Raw genomic sequence first — 26688 nt, forward strand, 5'->3', positions numbered from 1 at the left:
AAAGAAAACATACAACATATGTTGTTGTGACATGAAACCCCATTCGCCGTCACAGCATCTGAGCCAGAGTAAATGCATAGGCTGTCTATTTTTAGCATCTCTGAGATATGAGTCACGCTCCACTGTACACACCTGTGAAATGCAGGTACTCACCTGGATTTCTCGAAATGCTATCGCTTCAATTCAATTCCACGTTCTATTCTGGTTTTGGATGGGTTATTGGATAGACATGCTCTGTCGATCCTTTTCTCCACCGACATGATATGCCTTTGGATGTTGACATAATCTGTCCGGCCCCTTTCTGTAAGCCTCACTGGCATAGATGTAGTTATCAATCCAAGCAGACAAATGTCATTCCTAATCTGCTTGTTTGGGCTGGATTGAGCTCTCCGTTCAAAAACGACTGCCGCCATTTCAGTCTTATCGCCTTTATCTCTGATTTTCATTATCTCTTCCTGCCGGCCGTCGAGCGGGACGGTCAACCACAAAGCGCTCGCGGGGCCAGTGAAGACGCTGAAAGTTGAGCAGATATGAGTCCTTAAGCCACATTGCCTGCTCATCTCAGATAGATCTCTGGAGGAAATGAGAGATGGAGTTAAATGGTGTATCACTGGGCGGATTTACCTCAGGTTGGGCATAAGACGGTATAGATCACATTTTGAAATGAAATGCAGCTTACTGGCTTAGTTTGGATGGGGCTACCTTATCATCTGGTCGGCTTGAGTTTGTGTTTCCTGTTGGCACAAATAAAAAATGTTTGGCCATTGGCAGCTGTAAAAAGCTCTCATTAGATCTGAGGAGAGAGGCAGAAGCGCTTTGCAACTGTGTACGTTGGCAAAGGAAGTGGACTTCCTGTGTGCGGGTGTGGAGCTTAAGAACCGCCATGCGATGAGGTTTTTTTCTGAATAAATGGATGAGATGGGAAAGAGCAAGGGAGGGATTGAGTGAAAGGATGAGATTGCTCAAATATGCAGTATGGAATCACACATATTAAAAGTAGGAATCAGCATGAACATGTTACATTGAGAGATTGTATCAATGTACAACCCCCCCACCCCAAAAAAAGTCATTATTTTTTACAATTTGACTTAAAATCACATTATGAGACTTTTTTGTTTGTTTCTTGATATCTCACAATTTCCAATTTTCTTCCCCTCGCAATTGTGACTTACACCTCACATTGTGTCTATTTCTGGCAGGAAGGCTTTATATGGCTTTATATCTTGCAGTGTGACTTTTATTTTCAATTTATTTTACTTTTTCAGAGTCACAAACAGGCTTTCATAGTACACACATATAAAACGATAATACACAAAAAAATTTTCTTTCACAGACATCTAACCCATGTATTTATGCATACCAAGTTGTCTAATGAACCCCTTTAGGCCTAATTTTTGATTACACGGCTGTCTCTTTAAAGAATGTGTGTTGCTTTCCTTCCAAGAGAAGCTAAAAGAAGGTTCATTTAGTTGCTGTCTTGCTGGTTGGAATTGGGTGTTTATCTCACTTTCAAGATCGGTTTATCTGTTTATTTGCCTTTAAATGCTAAACTTTGAGAGACACACAATAAGACAATACAGCTCTTTGTCGGTACGCTGAATAGCCGCTGCATCCATGCTAGATTTACGTAAGGCACTGTTGAGTGAAAAAGTGAACGGGAATACAATGATCATTTGAGTGGCAGGTTGAGCCCGAACAAAGAAGCGTGCAGAAAGACATTCAATTGGATTAAATAGAATGGGTGGAGAACATTAATAGTAGGTCACCTCCTTTATCACCACGAGTCACTCGTACCACTGTTGTAATCTGTTAAATTAGCATTCATCAGACACGTGCTCACACACGCACACTCATGCATGAGAATCCACGAGTGCCGTGAGAGCGTGTGATCTTCTCAAGAGCAGCTTCTATGATGACTGACAAGCCTTTAGATTTCCTATGGCAAATGAGCTGATCAGAGAAATAGCTGCAAGACTTTGTGTCCTGTTGTTAAATGAAACCCTGATGCCATATCGATCCTTTACTGGGACTCTCATATTAAGGTCAACACCAGAAAACTGAGTTTATGCAATATGTTGAAATTTTCTGTGTTTTTCTCAGGTTTTAGCTTCAAAACGTGAACATAAAATGTGCATATTGAATAAGCAGCCAGAAATTAACATAAAGAGCGAAAATCTATGTGTGGCGATTAGTTTTTGCTTTTTGACCTTTACCTAAAAAATTTTTTAAAAAAAGACTGATGTGGGTTTTTAAAGCATAGTTGGTGTAAGACTGTGTGTAAGGACATTCACTGTCAATTCATTGGTGCACATTGTCTTTGTAATGAATACAATGGAAACTAATTTCCATGTTCAAGAAACCAGTTTGAGATGATTTGAGCTTTGTGAGTTATTCTGCTGGAAATGGGCAATTCCACGCAAAACTGTCACATCCATAACGCCAGCACAATGCCATTGTATTTAGTTGGCGTTATGGATGTGACAGTTTTGCGTGGAATTGCCCAAATAGCCATCAGATGATGTGGTCATAAAGGGATGGACATGGTCACCAACAATACTCAGGTAGGCTGTGATGTTTTAACGATGCTCAATTGGGACTGAAGGGCCAAGAAAATATTCTCCACAGCATTACACAACCAGCAGAAGCCTGACCCGTTGATATAAGGCAGGATGGATGCTGTTTACAGCAAATTCTGACTTTACCAACTGAATGTCACAGCAGAAATCGAGACCCATCTGACCAATCAACGCTTTTCCAATCTTCTGTTGTCCGGTTTTGGTGAGCCTGTGTGAATTGTAGGCTCAGTTCTTAGCTGACAGCAGTGGCACTCTGTGTGGTCTTCTTCTGCTGCTGTAGCCTGTCTGCTTTAAGGTTCGATGTTTGTGTGATCAGAGATGCTCTTCTGCAGACCTTGGTTGTAACAAATGGTTATTTGACTTACTGTTGCCTTTCAATCTGTTCGAACCAGTCTGGCCATTCTCCTCTGACCTCTGGCGTCAACAAGGTTTTTTTGCCCACAGAACTGCTGCTATAGCAAGCAAGGCAAGGCCGAGAGCCGTGAGAGAATGGCGCGAGGATTACTAACCCTGAATTACTAACTTTGTTACACGGATCGTTCTCTGTTAACCCTAGAGATGGTTTTGTGTGAAAATCCCAGTAGATCAACAGTTTCTGAAACACTCAGCCCGTCTGGCACCAACAACCATGCCACGTTCAGAGTCACTTAAATCACCTTTCTCCCTCATTCTGATGCTCAGTTTGAGCTTCAGTAGATCATCTTGACCATGTCTACATGCCTAAATTCATTGAATTGCTGCCATATGATTGGCTGATTAGATATTTTCGTTAACAAGCAGTTGAACTGGTGTACCTAATAAAAGTGACTGGTGTGTATGTGTGTGTATTTCATTACATATTTAACGTTACATGTTGCACATTTAAAGACAGTTAAGACTATCTTGGAAATGTTGGAATAGAAACTGGTCCAATCTGGTCTAAACTGGGTGTTTTTTATGGCAGAGTTCTGATATTTTGAGAGAAATTGCTGACAAAAGCCATCATGGATTTATAATGAACATTTCATTGCATAGCATGGTTAGTTTGTTAGCATAGCTAGCATAGTTAGTTTGAAACAAATAACAACATACTATGAAAGGGCTTTGGCAAGAGAAATTAGTTCTTTTAAAAATTTCTCTTTGAATGTTCTTAATATGATATTTAGAGCAATTTAGCTGGTTTGTTGGTAATAGAAATGACACCTTGATAAGCAGAATCAAGGCAGTTTGTCATTGGGTTCAAACTAGCATCTGCATGTTGGTGGAATCTCATCTGTTCCAGCTCTGTGTCGGTCTCTGCCTCTGCCTGAGAGCGTAACTTTGGCTTTCTGACAGGGTCAGCCTGGCCCTCTTTACTAAACGGCTCCTTAAATCTAGTTCACTGTTCCCTTCTGTATCCTGATAGTCGTTCACTGGCTTCCATGAAGTATTGATTCCAAAATAACTTCAAAGCTACTTTAGAAGTGGATGGAGCGAGGAGGGAGATGAAGTGTGAGTCAACGGAGCCGATAAGAGTGTGTGTGTGTGTGTGTTGAGGGGCGTTTGCTGTTAAGGACTGGCAGGAGAATAGACATTCCTGAGAAAATGCATTTGCTAGATGTTAGCTTTTGATACTCGCTAGTCCTTTTAGCCTCCATGTTTTCCACTCGTTTACAGGTTGCTCAATGCTTTGAGGTCTTTCTGAATGTAGCTAGATCACTTCTTCTACGTTTTTTAAGTTTTCGTTCGTTTACGTTTTCTACCTGCATGAAAGCATCAGGTTTTGTGCGTGTGTGTTTTTTTGTTTTGTTGGTTTTTTTGCATAATTTACTCACAGATCCTGACCTTTAGATCCCCCTGTTTGTTTTCAGAGCTACTGATTATTATTCCATGTTTCTTATTAATCATTCTAAGATAAATGTTTGCAACCAGTTTAACTTAAGCAATGTGACACATATTCTGAGAATAAGAGAATATTCATCCCAAAAAAAAAAAAAAAAAAAATCATCAGAAATCAAAATTTACCTTGTTCTTAAAGGTATAGTCACCCAAAAATAAAAAGTATTTTATTTACTCACCCTCACATTGTTCTAAACTCTTTTGTCCATACAATGAAATCAATTGAGGTCCAGTTTAGTTTGGACCCTAAAATTCAAAAATATAAATATCTTGCTTTTTTATTCCACAGAAGAAAGAAACACATACAGGTTTGGAAAGATATGAGAGTAAGTAAATGATGATATACTTTTCATTTTTGCGTGAACTATCCCTTTAAGAAAGTAAACAGGGTCAGTTTTGATTTCATGTTTACTTTAAAGGCCATCAAAATCTTAGAAGTGACAAATGTGTGGAACTATCCGGAGGAAGTGACCTCATGCCGACAGAAGCAAAGGCCACGGAACAGAAGGGCAGTCAGTAAACACAGATGGACCCCGACTTCACACACTCCGAACAAGGAAACGGATATTTACATACTTAAGCCAGCTGACACAATTTTAGCTACCAGTAAAATATGAAATCCTGTTGGGATAGTACAAATACTAAACTTCTTAAGTAAACAACTCAGATTCTGTTCCAATTCTACAAAAAGAGAGAGAGAGAGAGAGAGAGATAAAAAGAGGGAGAGAGAGAGAGAGAGATAAAAAGAGGGAGACTTCTACCAGAGAGAAAATCAGAGAGAAAATCTTGTTTAACCAATTAGTCATTCCACAGTAGCTTGTCTAAATGGCCTCAAAATGCCATGGCCTGGAGTTTTCGCCTTCATTGCTGGTAGGCCTCAATAGATAGAGCGAGCTTTGGGTTACGGAGATGGTGAGAGAGGGGGAAAAAAGACATAAAAGATGAGAATGAGGGGGACAGTATTACTGTGACTCGTTGTGACATTAATATTGAGTGGCACTGGGTCAAAATGAGCTGGAATATTTTCTGTGACTCAGTGTTGCACTGGCATTGTTTGAAAACAACCTAAATGTTAAACTATGAAATAAGGTTAAACTAACCTATAATCAACTCGCTGTTCTGTTTTAAAAACCCCAGCTGTTAAACCAATGTTTTCAGCTCAGCGCCAGTAATGTTTTAAAAATAAAAAGGTTCTACCGAGGGTTTCATTATTCCACATTTGTGCAGTAATTTGAGCAACTGGGGGATTTATATCCTGTCAAAAGCCTCAATGTAAGTGCAAGTCCTGTTGGATTTGAGCTTGCTGTTTCAGAACATACACTGAAAAAAAAAAAAAAAAGATGGACAGCGCGTCTCTGCTTCGTTTCACTGTAGAAAAATGAAGCCAAAATATCACAGTAATGGTCGTTGCCGATTGCGTCGTTCTTAGAGTCACAAGCACAGCTGTCAATCATGACGTTACACCAAGTTTTTATAGCATCAAAATAACTAACTAAAACCATTGGGAAAATTAACAGTTGACATGCGTGATAAGAACTACCTATTTTTTATTTTTTTTAGTTTGGCTCACATCCCATTCGATTCAATGGAGAGGCCGGGTTTATGACCTATACTGCAGCCAGCCACCAGGGGGCGATCGAAATGTTTTAGCTTCACTTTTCAGGACTTGTGCGAAAACCCTTGAAAACCCTGAAAACCCTTCAGAACGCCTTAGCAACTATATAGCAACCATCCGGAACACCGTAGCAACCACATACTGTACAAGTTGCTGAAAATCCCTCCAAACACATTTGCAGTCATATATGACATCAAATCAGAACACCATAGCAACAACATACTATGGCTGAAACCCCCTCCAAACACCCAACTACCGCATAGCAACCACTCAGAACACCCTAGCTACCACATACTAACTGCTGAAAACCCCTCAAAACAACCAACAACTGCATAGCAACCACTCAGAACACCCTAGCAACCACATACAGTACTAACACCTTAACAACCGCATAGCAACCACCCAGAACACCCTAGCAACCACATACTGTACAAACAAGATGGAAACCATTTAGAGCACCCTATCAACCACATTACAACAGCTAAAAACGCCTTAAAACACCGTAAAAACTGCACAGCAACCACCCAGAACACATTAGCAACCTTAACATAGCAACCGCATAGCAATTACTCAACCACATAACAAGTCAAGTCAAGTCAAGTTTATTTATTAACAACCTAGCAACCACATACAAACATGATAAAACCCCCCTCAAACAGCTTAGCAACTGCATAGAAACACCTTGGAAACCACCCACAACCAACACACATTTTATTTCATAATATTTTTTTATATCCCATTAAAAATATATTTTTTTAATTAAATAAATTCCTATATGAATATAATGTTTTAATTGAACATTATTTCTGATACAAAATTAACTCTTCTTAATTATCATGCAATAGCTACATGATGGTGTTGTTGGTTTCTTTGTGTTAGGCTTGTTGTACCAGGGTTACCTTCAGACCAATGTTGCCAAGTCCGCAGTTTCCCTGTGGAATTGGGCTACTTTTACACTGTTGCTTCGGGTTGCTTTTCTAGTCCACGGATTGAAGCGAGACACCCCCCCACCCCCCCACCCCCCACACACACACACCCCACCCAGACATTTGCATTACACACCCGGCAGTTGGGGTTTGTATAACAAAACTTTCAAAACGTTTGGCTTTCAAAACAAACCAATAAGACGTTATGGAAATGTTTAGCAGAGGTATTTAAATTTGAATGAAACCAAGTGAATGTTTGAATATAACATCATTTCAAATGTTATACCTCAGTTTAAAAAAAATCAGCGGGGCTTTAAAAATAGTGACTATCTTATTACCAGCATTGTCTTTTGACTCAGAATTTCTGTTCATGCTTCGCTAAGTTTTAATGCTAATGTGCATGTGGTTTTCTCACCGAGCGCGTTGGCTGATGTATCTACAGCCATGAGCTCTTTGATTGGATTGCTCTTAAGGGAGTCTGTTAGAATAATGTGAAGAGGAAAACAGAGACAGAGGAGTTAGTGTTCTAGGAGGTGAAGGAAACGGCATCTAGTCTTCAGTTGCAGTCAAATCTGGGTGCTGTGGGGGGATGCTGGTGTCATGGAGACCAAGGTTAGGGGGTCAACAGTGATTGAGGTCGAGGAGTCAGCCGCCCTCGGCCTTCACATCTGTGGAATCTGGAGAAAGTTGCTAATGCTGGCTTAGTCCAGACAATGTGAGTAGAATTTCTAAATGTTCTCAGCACATCAGTCAATGGTGTCAATTCACGGTCTCCCTACCTGTGTCTGTGTGTTTACAGGCTATATGTTACAAAATGACTGGATACATCCTAAAAACATTTATTGGGCAATTATGGTTTAAACTGTAATAGTAAACTGCTCTTAAAACATATTATTAACAGGTAACTGAACTAATTATAGTACCAAAATGAGTGCTGAGTAAAATGCATTGTCACAGTCATCACTATATATAGGTTAGCTATCCTTGTTTTCGGCTGTGCACAAGAATCAACATTTTGCCCAAAATTTAACTCTTGCATTTGAGTTGCAATTCAGAGCATAAATGCGTTTATACCGCCTCTGCACTGCAGTGAAATCGTTTAAATGTGTGACGTGTACACTGAGTGAAAAGCTCAAGGTAAAATAAATCTGCATAGCATCTAATGTGGATCCAGTTTGCGTGTGCTGCTGATTTATTTTATATTGATTTTGAATGAACAATCAAGGCACATTTTCTTACAGATGTTTTAGGTCAATGACCAATAAACAAGTTTAACTGATTTTCTGTTTTTAATTTCATGTCTTTCACGTTTATTGGTATGTTTCTGCTCACATACACAAAAGGTTTGGGACGATTTTTTTTTTTTTTTTTTAAATAAGAAATTAATAGCCTACTTGTATTTAGCAAGAATGCATTACATCGGTCAAACGTGACAGTACGACTTACATTAATACAACAACAACAACAAAAATCTAATAAATGCTGTTCTTTGAACTATATTGATCAGAATCCTGACAAAAAAATGTAGGCTATAATGTATACACACACACAGAGAGAGAGAGAGAGAGAGAGAGAGAGAGAGAGAGAGAGAGAGAGAGAGAGAGAGAGAGAGAGAGAGAGCATTTTAAAATAATTTCAGAAAGATTGTGTGACACAAGACTATATTATAAATTGAAGTTTAAGATACTGTATATTAGAATAGAAAACAATTATTTGAAATTGTATTAATAATATTTAAATAAATATACAAATACATAAATAAATCTTAAAATAAATTACTCTTTCTGCAGGTTACATCGGTACGCCAGTAGGTGGCGACAAGTGTCTTAAGTGAGAGAGTCACTGAGTCGGGTTTTTTTTCAACCGATTCGTTCAAAAAACTTAATTCAATAACGATTCTAATACTAGGGTTTTCCTGCTGCTTTGCTTGGAAATATTTTGCTGGCGGAGCAACAACAAACGAACTAACTGGCAATGTTTTGTCTAAAATGTAAGTTATTCAGTTTTAACTCCTTTAGTGAACTCCAATCGTACTGTTTTTCTTTGCATCAACACAGCTGTAACGTTAACCCTTGTGTTATGTTGCGGGTCAATTTGACCCGTTTAGATTTTCTAGTTGTTGGAAATACTGGTTAACCTGTTTTTTTTCTTGATATTTTGTGACTTTTTCACATTTATCATCATGAACATGCATGCAAAGTTTCAACATGCTTTTTTTTTTTTTTTTTGACATATACAAACAAAATTACTATTACGTTTGTGATGTTCGCAGGTCAATTTGAACATCATAGGCAGCTATTAAAAAGCAACTGTACAGACACAAAATAAAAACATTTATTTTATGTATGTCAGGGCATCAACTCCAGTTCTAAAGTGTAAGTGTATCTAAAAGTGCTCTAACCCAAACCAAACACACTTGAAAAAGCTAAATCATGGTGTTCAGAATTAATTGCAAATTACAAATGAAAATCTTTGACAGACACAGATAGTAAAATAAGCTCTCATTTATATATTCAAGATATCTGAAATATCTTGAGACTTCAACATAGACAGCAGGAAAAATGAGCTCAGATTAATTGATTAATTGTTCAGTTATGATGTTCTAAGCAAAAAAAAAAAAAAAAAAAAAAAAAAGTTAAAAAAAAATGTATATGCAAATATATATAAATATAATGTATATTCAAATTTTGTCAAAACAAAACAGTTTTAAAAAATGGTAAAAAAACATTTTCATTAAATCATATCTTCAGATATATATTTTTTGGAATATTTGACAAATGTTGATATTAAAAGTTTACGGTTTGTACCTGAATCTTTGTTGTTTTTCATTGTGTGATTTTTCAGGAATTGTATTGAATCCAATTAGGGTCAATTTGACCCGAACCATAAGGGGAGTGCACAGAATTCCAACATAACACAAGGGTTAATTCGGCATGGGAAGGGAACAACTTCACTCAAGCTCGTGTGATATTGCTTAAATATTTGATAAGTTAGATGTGTAATAAGCAGGGTAATATACAGGTAGCTAGTCATAATCACAAAATAAAACCTTTAAAGACCTTCTGAACAACTTGTGGGGGTTGTGCTAATGACTTTAGTTAGGCTAGCGTCTGACTGAACTGCATATCAACTGCTGTGACATTCTCACCAGCGGTCTCATGTTTTGGAGGTAGAAAGCTGGAAGCCATACATTATGTTTATAAATGTCTCCAATTCAGCTTGTCTGGAGAGTTTTTTGTTTATTGGTCAGACTATGGAATGTGATTCATAAGGTGCTTTATTCAAGGCTAATGTAATGGCTGACAGGGCGGCAGGTGAACTTTTTCCCCGGAGCACTTTTAATTTGTGCTAGGCCTACTTGATGTGGATCCCTGAAGGACACAGATTCCAGGTTCATCTCTGAGGGATTCGGAGTCTAGCGAGGGACCGAGAGAAAGTGTGTGTGTGTAGTGCTGGTACAGTATTTGTCAGTGGACTGCAGAGGGATTTGGGAGTTGATGTGTTAGATGAGGGTCCCTGGGGGGATTTTAGCTTTCTGGTCATCCCAGTGCTGTTTAACCTGTGCTGCTGAACTAAATGGAAACTGATATGTGAATGTGTGAAAATGTCAACTCAGACTATAAAATTACCTTTGCTGATTCACATTTCTTTTGTATTTCATCATGTGAAATTAATATCAATACACCACCAAAGATGTGCGAGTGTGTTTATGAATCTCTCATTGATTTTCCTCATTTTTGCAGTATGTAAGCTTCATTTTGCACTGTAAATTATTGATTCTTTTCACCGAAGGTTTTCACTGTTTTCCTAATTTTTTCTTTCTTCCTTTCCTGAATTTTTGACACACTTTTCTCTGTCTCTAACTTTCTGCTGTGTTCTGATCCTCTAGATGAGATAATGTGACATTTGAGCAGAGGTTTGACTGTGAAATTTGACTGGCTGGACTGATTCTTTCTTTTCTTCACATGAGTGAGGGGTGTGTGTGTGTGTGTGTGTGTGTGTGTGTGTGTGTGTGTGTGTGTGTGTGTGTGTGTGTGTGTGTGTGTGTGTGAATGTTAGTTACACTTCACATGAATTTATTGCACTGCTCTGAAGACAAGTGGGTTGTTCCTTTGCTTTGAGAAGAAGGTTATTTGAAGGGGCTTTGAAGCGGCTCTGCTCAGGTTATCAGTTCAGAGCAAAGGCCAGCGGCAGCTTGTATTTAGCATATCGACATCTGCGGGCCAACGATTTGCTCTCATCGGCTTTTACGAGAGTCCTCAGCATCAGTGACCTCTCTATTGAACACATTTACCTATTAAAAAAATCTGCTAAAATCCAAAATCATTCCTCGTATTGTAATTTATTCTATGGTTGGACAATGTAGTGAAAAATAAATTATATATATATATATATATATATATATATATATATATATATATATATATATTTACTGTATATATACACACACACACCATCTTATACAACAGTATATTATTATTATTGTTAAGATTTTTGATATGGAGAAGATATCTGTATAATATATTTACTCTCAAATGACTTAAAATAGTTTTTCATTCCAATCAGAAATGTTTTGCATCAGCTAAATAAGTTTTTCACAAATGAACGGAGTGAAATCTTTTTTTAATTATTACAAAAATAGTATAAATATCATAATGCATAGTAATAAAAATCAGTTATTAACTACATACAATTATAGTGGTACATAAGTAGGCTACTTCTGTCAACATGTCTGAATGATGAAGCAAACCAATTCATTGAAAGTAATTCATTAATATAAATCAAACTTTCCCTATTATACAGTAGTCTATTGTAATTAGAATAAAGCTTAATTTAGAAACTATATTGAAATATATATATATATATATATATATATATATATATATATATATATATATATATATATATATATATATATATATATATATAGTCGTGCTCAGAATTAATCATACCCCTGGTAAATATGATCAAAAATGGCTGTAAAAAATAAATCTGCATCGTTTATCCTTTTGTTCAATTTTTTTTTTTTTTTAAATCCTTTAATTCAAAAAAATTTGCAAAAATGTAACCTTTCATTGAAGTAAAAGAATTGAAAGTGGGGGGGAAATCACATTATGAAATAAATGTTTTTCTCCAAAACACGTTGGCCACAATTATTCATACCCCTAGAATTTTTTATGAATAAAATATCTCTGAAGTATATTCCCATTAATTTTTACCTTTTTTTAGTACACCAGGGTGACTAGGAACATGAAATTGTCCAGCTATGACTTCTTGTTTCACAGGAGTTTAAATATGAGGAAACACAAAGGCCAAATTCCCTTAATCATCCATCACAATGAGTAAAACCAAAGAATATAGTTCTGATGTGCATCAAAAGATTGTTGAGCATCACAAAATAGAGAGTGGCTATAAGAAAAATCCCCATTTTGACCATCAGGGCAATAATTAAGAAGTTCCAATCAACTAAAGATGTTACAAATCTGCCAGGAAGAGGACATGTGTCTATATTGTCTTAATGTACGGTGAGGATTAAAGTTTGAGTGGCCAAAGACTCTTCAATAATCACATATGGAGAATTGCAGAGATTAGTTGAGTCTTGGGGTCAGAAAGCCTATTAAAAAAAAATCAAACAACCCTTACACAACCACATGTTGTTTGGGAGGTTTTCAAGAAAAATGCTCCTCGCTCATCCAAAAACAAACTCCAGCATATTCAGTTGTCAGACACGACTGGAACTTCAGACGGCACAGGGTTCTGTGGTCAGATGAGACTAAAAAAAGAGCTTTTTGGCAGCAAACACGCTAGATGGGTTTGGTGCACACAAGGATAAAAAGTACCCCATGTGTACAATTTAATATACCATTGGATCTTTAATGCTGTGGGGATATTTTTCTGCTGGAGGTCCTGGACTTCTTATTCAGATACATGGCATCGTGGATTCTATCAAATATCAACAGATAAAAAATCAAAACCTGACGCCTTCTGCTAGAAATCTTATAATGGGCTGTGGTTGGATCTTCCATCAGGACAACGGTCCAAAACAAACATCAAAATCAACACAAAAATGTGTTAGGGAGCACAAAATGAAGCTTCTGCCATGACTGTCCCAGTTCCCTGACCTGATGAGTGGAGTGAACTGAAGAGAAGAAGAGCCAACATGGATCTGGGAATCTGAAGGATCTGGAGAGATTCTGTATGGAGGAATGGTTTCTAATCTCTTGTCAGTTATTCTCCAAACTCATCAGGCATTATAGGAGAAGACTCAGAGCTGTTATCTTGGCAAAAGGAGATTGCAAAAAGGTATTTAATAAAAGGGTATCAATAATTGTGGCCAACGTGTTTTGGAGAAAAACATTTATTTCATAATGTGATTTCCCCCCACTTTCAATTCTTTTACTTCAATGAAAGGTTAGGATTTTGCCAATTTTTTGAATGAAAGATCAAAAGGATAAACGATGCAGATTTATTTTTTACAGCCATTTTTGATCATATTTACCAGGGGTATGATTAATTCTGAGCATATATATATATATATATATATATATATATATATATATATATATATATATATATTATATATATATATTTTTTTTTTTTTTTTTTTTATTAACACCAACATAGTTGACCTAATTATTATGGCAAAATTATGTGTTTGCTAGTATAAGAGCTCATGTCAGCAATTTTTTTTCCAGGTCTCAGCGATCTAGACCAAACCATCATAAGTTCTTCCCCTGTGGTCGAGTGAGAGGATATTTCATTTTAACCCATCAAATCTCATATCAGCCTTAGCCAGAATCGACGGTCAGACACTGTAAGGTTATGCGGCTGTCACTCAATGGCTCTACCAAAGCTGAACTTCCCTAAGCCAATTGCATTTAATTCCGGGCTTACATCCTATATTGCCAGGTGTCCTCGTAGATTTATGACGTGAATCCAGACCAGTGTGTGTGTGTTCATTGTAGGCGTATGTCTGTCCCGCAGAGATCCCACGCATTACCCGTATGCTCACAAACTGATTGGCTGAGGGAAAATGAGATCCTTTCCCAGAAGCACCTCATTTCAAGGGGAAGTGAGCAAAGATTGTATCACTTAGCAAATAGGTACCACTATAGATTTTTTCGTCCTTGCCTTCCTCTTCTCCATCCACCCTACCTTTTCTCCCTGAATTCATGGAGCCGGGGAACGAGGAAAGCTGTGTGTGAGCTGCCAGTTCCTCAGGGAAGGTTAACCAACTGACCATGCTGTTTGTTCAGCTCATTTGAGGTGTTCAGCCAGACGTGGCGATAGTGGATAGATAGAAGATGAGAAGAGAGAACACAAATTAATATAAATAATATATACCTGTCATGTCGATGTGTGAATTTCTATTTGTTTCCTGTTTGGAGGGCTATATGATGCCTCAGATCAAACACTGGGATCATACTGACAAACTGTCCATTCTTCTCCATATCAGCATGTTGAAACCCACTTAGAACGTTTAGACCTGGTCTCAGCCTCAGATGACGTGCTCTCATATTGTTTACAGACAATCTGATGCAAATTGTGTACAATTATGGCAAGAGTTAGATCAAAACCGCAAGCTGCAATATGATTATTTGACTTTATGCAATTTCTGGAGTGCACTGGTTCTTATCATTCTGCTTGCTACAGTGAATGAATCGGAGGAAGTCTCTGAAGTTTATGAGTTTATATCTTTGAGGTATTTTAGTGAGTTTGAGTTTTTTACTTTAAGTGTAACTTCACCAATTTTTAACCAGCTTTGTGGCATTACAATGTATGTTAATGAACTAGGGATACTCCGATTAGGATTCTTGCAGCCAATATCGACGACTACACGATCATTCAAGCTTTATAAGTAATATGTAAGCTCTCTGTTGGCTCTCACTTTTAACCTTACACCCTGAGGGCATTTTTAAATGATTTCACATGATTTCAAGTGGCATACTTAAAAGTAATGGCTTACTTTTAGTAACTCTACTAAAATACATGTACATGGTCTTAAATTTTGAAGAAAATAGATTTTGATTAACACCAGAAAAAAAGTCATGCACTTTCATTGTGTTAATACTCATGCTTGACATGATGACTATTATATGACAGGTCATAAAATCAAGTTTGGTTTTTCAGTGATCTTCCAGCGCTGTTTCAGTTGTGTACTTCTATGGTGCACGGTAAATCAAGACCTCTCAATCTAAGCGGGCTCCAGATGTAAAACACTTTCCAATGGTTAAACTTTAAAATGGAGACTGCTCTAAATAAAATTGTGATGGTTTACTAATGTTTCGCAAAGCTACAAAACAGAACATTGCGCAAAAGCCTCATCTAACTTTTTACACTTTTTACGGGTTTACCTCTTCAAATTACGATCGGTTCATGAGATCGGGCAAATTTAGGGTCTCACGATGGAGTCATAAGGTGATTATCGTCCGATACCAATTTGTATCCATAAAATGAACAATGTTTACTTGTTCTCCGTGCTACCTGGACCGAGAAATTCATGGTTATTTCAGCAAAAGTCTTTTGACACCTCCAGGGCTTTGTCCAAAACCTTTCTAAAAGAGCCAACAGATCAGATTGACCAGGCTAGGAGACCATTAAACTTGCTAACTTATACTTAGACCATTAAACTTGCTTTAGGTTTTGTTTTTTAACCTTTACTACGTTCAAGTTATACGCACTCAGAACAAGATGGCTGCCATTGGTAGTCTCTTTAAAGGCCCATTCACACCAAGGATGATCACTATAATGGTAACCATAACTATAAAGTTTTAATAATCATTCTAATACTTTGAAAATAGGGATGTCCACTACACAATTAATGTAAATAACACACCTTTTTCAGAGTGATTTTTTTTCCCTGCTGATGAAAGATAAAAACAAATCTCCCCAAAAAAGCCATTTAGAATCCACCCTACTTTAAAGAGCTTGAGCATTTAAAGCGGCAGACGACATAGGTAATAGTAATAAACAAAATTTTATCGTTCCTTGATGCTGACGTCAATATTAAGTTGTTGTCGTTCTAGTTATCGGTTTCTTTCTTTCTTTCTTTCTTTCTTTCTTTCTTGTTGACTTCTTTAAGTCAGCATGACTCAGTTACGACCGGCTTTACTTCAGTATTGTGATGTATTTCTGAGTGAAACTGCGGCAGGGCTTGATTATAGTGCACCTTCATGCCATCTTTCAACTGTAGCCTAGCAGACTGGTGGTTGAAGAGGAGGGGGTGTTCTGGCCAAGCCGTCATACTGACGTCATCGCTGAAGGAACGGCAATCCAAATTTCATGATTTTGAGTAAAGATTACAAAGACAAACAACATTTTGTTCAGTGGATTAATTCACACAGATTAATTGTTCACCACAAGACTAATGTGTGCTAACAAAGTAAATATGGTCAATTTTGAGTTCATGTTTTCTTCTATTTTCTAGGTATTCCAGTTTAGCTAGTTGATAAAACTGTCAAGATTGTGTTATGTAAAATCAGCAATGATATTTGACAACAGTGGTTTCATAAATGTAGCTTGTTTAGCACAAATTATGCTACAAACTATTTTTCTGGTTCACCCTTCTAATTGGCATACTCATTATAGATTTTAGAATTGTATGTGGAACCTACAGCTGTTAATATTCACGACAGTGCATTGTGTATACAGTATATTGTGTGTTTGTGTGTGTGTGTTGTGAGTGTATCTTTGGTTGTAAACAGTAGGATTGTCTTTGGCTCTTGTGTTTTATGGTCCTGCATGAAGCCGCTAATGCGACATGCTGCCTTGTTAAACCACCTCTTCCTTTTTCACTCTCTCTGTTCCTCTCTCCGCCCTTAACCCTGACCATGACTCCAGCGCTTTATTGCTCTAATGTTGTCCTCTGTTCCGCTCGGTGTCTTTCCCCGCCTTCTGTCATCTCCTGCTCTCTTTCTCTCACACACACACACACAAACATTCTTCAACAAGAGGCTTTCTGTCACTCTAAAACATCGTAAGATAAACAGTAAGAACTTACTGTGGTGAACAGTGATGTACAGCACAATACAAATATAAGGTGTTTCATTCCTGAAACTTCTGATAATTTACAGATATTTGTGGTCCATGTGTTTCCAGAATGAAGCATAGTTAATAGACAATGTATATTTCGCTTACGTTGTTTTTGCTGACAATGCAATGATGTGGTTTGGATTCATGAACTGATGACTCACAATTCTTTTAATGAATTGGTAAAAAAATTATTTACAGTACAACCTCATAAGTTATTAATTTGAATCAGTCAAATAATTTGCCATAACCTATCTGAACTGTTAGTGAGTGTTACAGTAAGTGTAACATGGATTACATGGATGTCTATAAAATGGCATGTAGTTAAAGGTGCAGATTAATTTACAACAAAGTTTTGTTTACATTGGTATTTTAAAATGACTTGTAGTCCGGATGTCGTAGAGACCCTCCCCACTTATTTCGTCACTCTGCATCACTTTTGCCACATGGATACTATTGAAAGAACCAACATGTTACGCGGCTTACACTATAATACAATATAATATTAGATTAGCTTATGTATTATTTTGTAATGCAATGTCCTGTTTGCATTTGGTGGGGGTGGGGGATATTTTTATTTTTTATTTCATCTAGACAAAGGGTAGCTACTGTGAGGAAGCTAACAAAGAAGATTTTGCCTAGCCTACTACATCCCACTCCCGCCTTTCTTTTTGTGTTATTTGGTCTTTTTTAAGACTACTATTATTCTAAAATGATGGAACAGTCTTCCCTCTCATATCCGGCTAGCCCAGACAATAGAAATGTTTAAGTCTCAATTAAAAACGTATCTTTTTAACCTAGCTTTTAGTTAAGTGCATTGTACGTTGTAGATATAATTTACTCTCTTTTAGTTTTCACAATTTTAATTCTTTCTACACTGACCTCACTATACTGTTATGTGAGGGGGTATGTCTAAGAGTGTGTGGTCTTACCTTCATATATGCCTTTATACATGAATGTCTTACTGTTTTTGGTTAACTGTGAAGCACTTTGGGCAACAACATTGCTATTAAATGTGCTATATAAATAAATAAAATGAGTTGTGTCCGAGCTTTTAAATGATAGTGTGCTTTAAAATATGTTTGTAGTTAGGAAAAAAAAAAAAAACTAAATTCTGTAGGAAGCACTGGTGTGACATTCAGGTCGTGGCCGAGTGCAGGTGTGCTGCTCCTCTTGATCATGCATGTTATCCAGGCTGTAGTAATAATGACCTGCAGGTGCACGCTTCCATATGGTGTGTTTCTCACACACACTCTCACACTCCTGTGGACTTCCAGCAACGCCTGGCTTGGGTTGTGACTCCTGTGTTGCAGCGGACATGGTGTGTGCCCTGTGGCACCTTTCACAACTGAAGCCCACTCCCCTTGGCAAGAAAAAGTGTTTGAGAAAGTTCTCGGATGCCATCTGGCGTACCTCCCTTTCTCTCTTTCTCTTGCCTCTGTGCCCTCTCGCCCTCCTCTGTGCACTTGAGGCTTGTTCCCGCTGTGCCAGTTTCCCAACACATGTCAAAGAGGAGCTGCCACCCTCCGGTCTCACCGCAGGACAGATTTCTCCATCTCTCATTCCCTTTTCCTCCTTCCGTATCACATGCCATCACATCTTTACAAAGTGTTTGTTTTGTCACGGGCCAGCTGGAGGTCACCTTGAAGTATACCCGCTATTACTGTAAAATAAGGGTTTGAATTACCTCATGTTGTAGGAGGGGTGGGCAGTACAATCAAAATCTTATCATGTTATTGATTCATTTTATATCACGGTAACATTATATGACACAATATTGTAATCATTGCTGGAAATAAAAAAAAAAAGAAAAAGCATTTCATGCGGTAATGCCTATTTTGGGTAATCCAGTGAAGGTACAGTGTTCATCTCAATAATTTCTTCTTTTTATTAATTTAAAATATGATGCAAGCATGCAACTTGAGTTAAAAACAAAAGCCTTAAAAGTTTAGTTGTTTTTATTAATTACAATACATTTTTTTAATGAATTATATTTTATAAAATATACCGTATAATAACAGTACATCTTTTATTTAAATTAATGTCATAATACTTTCATTTAAATAGTATTAAAAAAATATTTTTTATTTCTATTATTTAAATCTGTAAACTCTGTACTGGTTCTCACACGCATCTACTGTGGCACGTTATACACATCATACGCCCAGCCCTACATTGACAAATCTGCGTATATATGCCCAAAAACGTTGAAATTGGAGGACTGAAATGACGGAAATGAACGGTGGGAAGATGGAGGGCTGTTGCAGGAGAGATATTTGCGTCCTCTCCTAATCAGTCCTTCCTTGTTCTGCTCCATTACTCCACCAAAACAGCTGCTGCTTTCCTCTTTTTATTCTTTTTTCTGCCTGTTCCCCTCTTTTCATTCAATCTGCATAATCTCCGGTTGTTTGCTCAATTAATTTAATTGATTTTTGGAGCCGCTATGTAACCGTAATCAATACCCACAAGCCTCTCTGCCATTATGCAAATCAAGTTGCATCAGGCTTCCTTCATTACCGCGCTCTGATTGGCTGTCGGTGAGATGTTCTAGAGGTGGTCTGTCATTAAATGAAATTGTCTTCATTTAAGAGCACTTGCCACATGGCGGGAGTTTGCCCTCTCGTAATGCGATAACAAAACGAATACATACTTGACCTAATGAAAAAAATAAAAGTAAAAAAATAAAACAAAGATAAATATAGTCAAGGAAATGTGGGAACATCGGGCCATTTAAAAAAAAAAAAATTGAGCACAACATTTTTCTCACAGAGTGAAGCATGTAATGATTTGTTTTTCCATCACCTGAACATAACATGTTTCTGCAAACAAGTACGTGTGCATGTGGGTATTAAATTAGGTTTATTTCCTCAGGCACATTTTCTAGGATGACTGCTAAAATCTAAAAATAAGCTGCATCCTTTCCCTGCAAGACTCCCTGCATCTGAGATTTGATGTGTTAGAATGCGGCGTTTCGAACCGATGGAACTAAAGTGCAGCTAAAAATAAATGGGCTTATTTTCGAAACAGACAAACAGACGTACAAACACACACTGGTTTATTGTGGCCAGTCTCGCACCTTGGATCACAGGGTCGGTCATTTCAGACTGCGTGTACGTTTATGTACGTAGCCTTGTGCTGACCTGCTCTCGCAAGGACGCAGATGTGTCAAGTGTCCTCCAACATGTCTCATGCCCACAGAAAAATGGAAGAAAGCAAAGCTAGACGTATCCAATGACTATCACTCTTTTTCTACGCCGCTGTCGTGTTTTTTCTTCTTCCCTGTAATACATGAAGGTTTATGCCAGGGGCAAGGTGTCGAGAACTGATTGCTTGTCATTGTTTGTGTGCTTTTGTTTTTCCAAGTCTTTCCACCAGACGCCAGCTGTCAAAAAAACCCTGCCTGGCAGTTCTGGGATCAGCTCAGTCTTTCTGCTTCCATTTTAGTCCATTATTACAGCATTCCCATTTAGCCGATCTCAGTCGGAAATGTTAAATACAGCACTGTGGGATTGATAGGAGTGTGCCTTTTGTTCATGTGGATTTGTGTCTCTCTCCGCCCTCTCAGAACACACCGTTTGCACAATGCCAGAATTTGTCACTAGGTGCCTCTTTATTTTTGCTGATTTGCATATAAATGTGAATAATAGATTACATAGAGCACTTCTGCTGTAATGTTTATTCAATTAAATTAATTTCGTTGAAACACCTCATGGGATAATTGAAATCTCCAGACTTCTTGTTATTGAAATTGGCTCAGTCTTGATTGAGAAGTGTGTGTTTACGTGGGGTACACCGCCTCTACATTGCCTACATAGGCAGCATCCTGCTAAGGCAGCAAATTAATTGAAATGGAACCTCATGAGTGACTGATCTGGAGTGCTCTACATAGGCAGCAGTTCGCAGTCGATTCCAGTAGAGTTTGAGGTTAGCATGTTGCTAATCTAATGATGCAACAACAACATTTGGGGAAAAGGATGAATTGTACCACCGAGCTCTTAGCAATGCATTCTTGGATGGGTGCCTCAGAGGATATGTTGAGTTCTGTCTTAGATTTGGGCCAAAAGAAGGTATCTCAAAAGAATTATGCTTCTTAACTACCTTTTCGAACACCCTTTGCGTGTTGCAAAGTGTGCCTATGATGTATTAAAGGGATAGTTCACCCAAAAACGAAAAGTCTGTCATCATTTACTTAACCTTATGTCATCCCAAACCCGTAAAACTTTCATTAGGTTCACAAACAAAGATATTTTGAATCAAATCTGAGAGATTTCTGTCCCTCCACTGACATTCTACGCAACTTCCACTTTGACGCTTCAAAAAGTTCAGAAAGAGATCGTAATACTAATCGATATGAATTTAGCGGTTTAGTTCAATTTTTTTTGAAGAGACAGAATCACTTTATATGATGAACAGATTGAATTTAGGCTTTTATGCACACAAAAAAATTGGTCAACAGAAGCTTAACTGTACTTGCGTGATGTGCGAGAACAAAACTCACTGGTTCTTGCTGAAGCTCAAACGTCCTGCGTAACACGAGAATGAACCTCATTGGTTCTCAAACGTCATGCAAGCATGCTTGAGCTTCTATTTACCATATCTGATGTGTGTTGATGAATGTTCATTTGAACATTCTTTTAATGGAAGCTTCCTGTAGATTTGCAATATAAAATATTTATTGAAATGGGTTTTCAGAAAGTATACAGAAAATGCTCCCTAATCTACCCCAAGACATTGAACAGCAACATGCAAATTATTCATTTAACCTGGAGTTGAGAGGGATCTGTCATGGTTGCGGCACTGTTTTCAGTTGCTATAACCAGGTGCAAACATATCTTTATTCACTAGATTCTATTAACCTACCTCAGGAAAGACGACTGTGTTTGATGGATAGAGCTTATTTTCTGCAGGGTCAAAAGTCAGGCTTTGCCAAAGCCTTGTGGTAAATTGTTTGTTGTTGTTGTTATTGCTGTTGTCTCGGTGGCAGTGCAGTTTAAGGTATAAATTGAAAAAAAAAAGCCAAATTCTCAAACTGTGGATTGGAATGAGGTAAATTAGATTACGACAGGTTTCTGTCAGGGTGTTTGGAAGACAATATTTCTGTTTTGTATTCAAATCATGACTCTACTCTCTCTATCAAGACTGACATTTGTTTCAGAGGTAAAAATAACAACAGTTGAAGAAAGGTAATACATTTAATGCACGTTCCTTGTCTTTAACTGAAGGATTCATTGGTGGAAATCATTAGATTTTTGTCATGTCACTTAGGCCTTGCATGCTTTTGGATAATGTTAACAATTACCAAATAGCCATTTAGTCACTGTTTTAGCAAATTGAAATTGGATTTGCTCCATTCTGGTAAATAACGGCAACTTTACACAATCCAGTCAATTCCTGAGGGATAGAAGAATCAAGTTGGCATTTTTCTTGTTGAATATCATGTTTCACATAAAGGAGCTAAAATGCTTTACAAATCTACATTGACTTTATTAAGCACTTTGGCTGCAAAATTGCCTTTTATTGCTCTAATTACGGAAAGGTAATTACTTAAAGGTACTCAACTTTAAGTGGAAACATAGTGTCATGGTGTGAAAGGCCGAGAATAGTTGTGAGCTATTTGAGTTTGTAAAACTCACACAAAAATGACATTATGCCTTAAAAATGTATGAACAATTTTCATGGACCTCCAGAAAAAAGCCCATTCACCAACTTTTGCTCACCTCCCCTTTACCCTTGAAACACCGTGAACCTCCATTCTGTTCTGCTACAAAAATATGTGTTTAGTTAAAAAGGAAAGCAACCTAAAGGAAAGGTAGACGGGTGTCTATTAAACCTTGATGGTCCAATAAGCTGACTCAAAATGATATCTGTTCAAGGTAGCGTATCTGTGTTTAATTTAATTACAGCTATTGAGAAAAACAAGACAAAATAATGGCTTCATGCCCAGCTTGTTGAGATAAAGGGCAAATCAGAGGCAAATCAGTTGAGTTTTTATTCATTTTAAAGGCTAAGTGTTATATTAGCTGCATGTAGAAATGGTGTCAAAGTAAGAAGCTTGCAGATACTACAGAAGTTGATAAATTACCATGTTATCAAAAGTTCATTCAAAGTACTTTTAAAGACTGTACCTTGTCTAAAAACATGTTTTGTGGACTTTGTTAGTACATCAAAAGAGTGTCCCAATAAATGGTTGGATACTCCTCTGAAATACTGTATGTGGGCCGAATCAGCAAATGCACCGTGGCTGTTGAAAAGCTATTGAAAACTACTTCATGCTTAGACCATTACACATTCAGCTTTATACTTTATAATTCAGACCATTACACATTCAGCTAACAGGAAAACGCAGGGAGTGTGTTACCATCACATAGGCTATATCATGCAGAAAAATCATATGCAATGAAACTACAAAGTGTTTTTATTTATTTATTTATTTTTTTGTGTTAAGAATAATAGACCTAGATGTTACAATCGTATTTTTATAACCATTTTACATACATTACAGTTTACACAAATTCATTTTGCTTGTGTTTAGGCACCACTTTATATGAAAATAATTTTACAATTTACACAGAACTTTGTTCTGCTCAAATTCAAATCGATGTACCAATTTACCCAACTAGGCCTTTGGTTTTAAACGGAAAATTGTTTTGTTACAACATATTTGCACAGACTTATGTTCTGCTTGTGTTTCACGTACGAGTTTAATACAAATATGAAGCTTTAAATAAAACGCTATGTTCCACAGGCGATTTACGTGGACATCGTGATGCGTGCTAACTGGGTGAACGTGCTCAAACAATAGTTTCTAGAATTTAGAATTTCAAACAATGCTTTAAGAATTAAGACTAGAAAGATGCTTCTAATGCTTAGCTTATCTGAGCAAAGTAGGACAAGAGTTTGACCTTTGTTGTGAAGAGCTGAAAAAGAATATTTAGAGACTTGTCTAACATCGCTACGTAACTGTATAAGTGGATAAAGATGGAATGCATATGGCTGAGAGTGTGAGAGAGGAAAAAAAGCTAGAAATACCCAGAGTCCCATGCTGAGAGACTTGCATTGATGCTCCAGCCAGTTTGCTGTAATAAGTCCCTGTGCTGTTTGTGATCTGCTCTACTTGTTAGTCGTTGTCAGTGGTGGAGCTCAACAGGACCGCCTGCAGCTGTGCTTTCTGAACGCAGATCGCCATGTGTGTCTTCAAAACTGCGCTCAGGTGGGTCGGGAGCCCTGGGCTTCTCTGGAGATCAGACTGGGTAGGAGGCATGTGGATGTAAGGGATGGAGAATTCAGATTGGAAGAGATCAAGAAAGAAATACCAGAGGGTGCCTTGAGAACTAGAGGATTGTGGGATGAGAATGGATAGGTGGTTGAAATTGTCAGGTTGGTGGTCCGGATGAACACAAGGTTAATAGATAGAGGATTGAATGCCAGGAAAAGACTGTAGGAGAGGTAAAGAAAGTGTTGGTTGCATTTCTACTGGACTGCCGTTTCCAACTGTGTCGGGAGACTGAACACTGTTTTTACTCTCATTAAAAGTCGCCACATTGTGTTGCCTGCAAACTCTGCTCAGATGTGTTGCATCACCAACTGCACATCCCTTCAAATTGCCGACTCTGGTTAAAAATGAATATTTCTGCTACAAATGTGTTGCGACCTTGAACTGGAGCTCTCTTGAACACAGTGATGGAGGTTTCAGTCATGTTTTGTTTACCTATGCTGTATTTAGCTAACAAACTTAATAAGCACCGCAGGGGTTCACTTCATTAGAGCAATATTCCTCTCATCTGTTTTCCCCTCCCCTCTTTATCCTCCGTTCACTTAACTACTTTTTTTTAATTTCCCCTTCCTCCTTCCTCTTCCTTCATTCATCTCCACCTCTCTATTTTCCTTTCCTCTCCATTCATCTCATGCATCTTTTGCTTTGTTGTTATTTCTGGTAAAGGTTTCATGATTGTTCAGCACCCCTCCAGCACTTCTTCACCTCCATCTCTCACTTCTTTCCTTTATACATCTCCCCCCTCACATCTAACCCTGCTCTCTCTGGTAATTGACATAGAGAGGGTTTGAGGGACTCCGAGGCCAATGCATTGCTGTTCTGTTCTAGAGGCAGACAGAACGCGGTGATGTGCGTACACCGTGTGCTGCCATAAATTGGGCGTCCCGTGTGACTCGGTAGGTGCAGTTAGCGGGCGCCCTGAAAGCGATGCTTGGAGCGGGAAATACTTCAAATGACCTTAGAGCTACACTGAACCCAGATAACAAGACTGAAGGTGCAGTGGGGGCAGGATAAGCAAAATCACTGCACACTGTGCAAATGCTTGACATTGAACCCTGGTGCTCATATAGGTGATGCAGGTTCGAGTTTGATTTAGGAAATGCAATTCTAAATAATTATTAGTGCACATATTTGAGTTTAAGTATTTGAACTAGCCCATAACTCAAGAATGATCGCATTCATCGACATGAATGATCAAGTAATGTGGCTTGTTACTATTACTATTGCTACTTGTGCTATTACTTTGCGACATAATTGGATTCGATGTTTTCACCTGGTGAATCACTCAAGCTATACCTAGGGACCTGAAGATCCTAGGCTACGTTCACACTACAAGCCCAGATTCAAGTGTGAACTGGTGGTTATGGTCTTGAATTGACCCACATGCGGAATAGAACAATAACATACATATAAACACAAAAACTGATTTGGTCCACTTTTACCTGCAGTGTGAATGCAGCCATAGACAATTTAGGTGAAATTTTGTAATTGGGATAGCAAGAAACCACATAGAAATGATTAATATAAGGGATTAATATACAGTACTTTCAGTGAAATTAAACACATTAAAAGGTTTTCCCTATAGATTGTTCTTATTATTTATTTGAACAGAGAAACAACTCACCCAAGATGACTTTAATGAACCACATCGTCTTGTTTTCTGTCAAGATTAGGCCTAGTGGTTTTCTCAATCTGATGTTTTCTTTCTAATAGATATTTATTGTTTTATATTAGACCGCAGCTGTGGATTGCAATCCATATTTTGTTTATGAGGTTGCACCTTGGTCACTGGAACATGTAAGCTGCCTTTTCTTGTTCCACAGGGAGAAATGAAACTATACTGAGCTTAATCTGTGATGACTAGCCTTCTATTGATTTCTCTGAAATGTTTTTGCTGCTCTGATGCTGTTGAATGAAAGCACCATGGTAAAGTATATCATTTACACAATGCCAATTCAACTTCTTACAATCGATTCCAGCTTGAATTTAACTTTCAGATTGCACCCACCCCATTATAAAGTAATATCTTTGCTTACCATAAATAGAGTCAGCATGCTCTGGCTATTTGAATGCTGGTTTATTGGAAAGGTCCATTAGGCCTTTTTACTCTGTTTGGTCATCGGTGATGGAAAGAGAATACAGGGCACCCTCCATCAGGGCAGTAAATTCATCATTCCTCTCTTTTTTCCGTTGTCTAATAGCTTTCTCAAGGATGTGTGTACAGCTTGAATGAAATATGGTTGTGCGTCAGTCTATTTGAATTGAAATGAGATGTCTCTACTTCTCCCTGTCATTTAGTGGAGCTAAAATGGAGGACCCACATAAATCAAAAGATTTTTAGGGCGTTGCTGGGCCACTTAAAATGAAAGAATGAATATAGATGAATAGACTGAAAATGTAGGCTTGAAATGA

At 37.7% G+C, this 26688-nt stretch overlaps 1 protein-coding gene across 2 annotated transcripts in view; it reads left to right on the forward strand.

The window, feature by feature from the left end:
* The window catches only part of ptprga (protein tyrosine phosphatase receptor type Ga), a 256101-nt gene that overhangs the window by 16706 nt on the left and 212707 nt on the right, over window positions 1–26688 (forward strand). Inside the window, exon 1 of one of the 2 annotated variants that reach the window (XM_079857646.1) lies at window positions 8888–8964. The exons of the other annotated variant lie outside the window; for it this stretch is intronic. Within the exon in view, the coding sequence (XP_079713772.1) occupies window positions 8949–8964 (16 nt within the window). The 5' untranslated portion in view covers window positions 8888–8948. Of the gene's footprint in view, window positions 1–8887; window positions 8965–26688 lie in introns of those variants that run through there. 2 annotated transcript variants of the gene reach the window in all.

This window comes from Squalius cephalus (genome assembly GCF_949319135.1).
Source record: "Squalius cephalus genome assembly, chromosome: 22".
NCBI lineage: Eukaryota > Metazoa > Chordata > Actinopteri > Cypriniformes > Leuciscidae > Squalius > Squalius cephalus.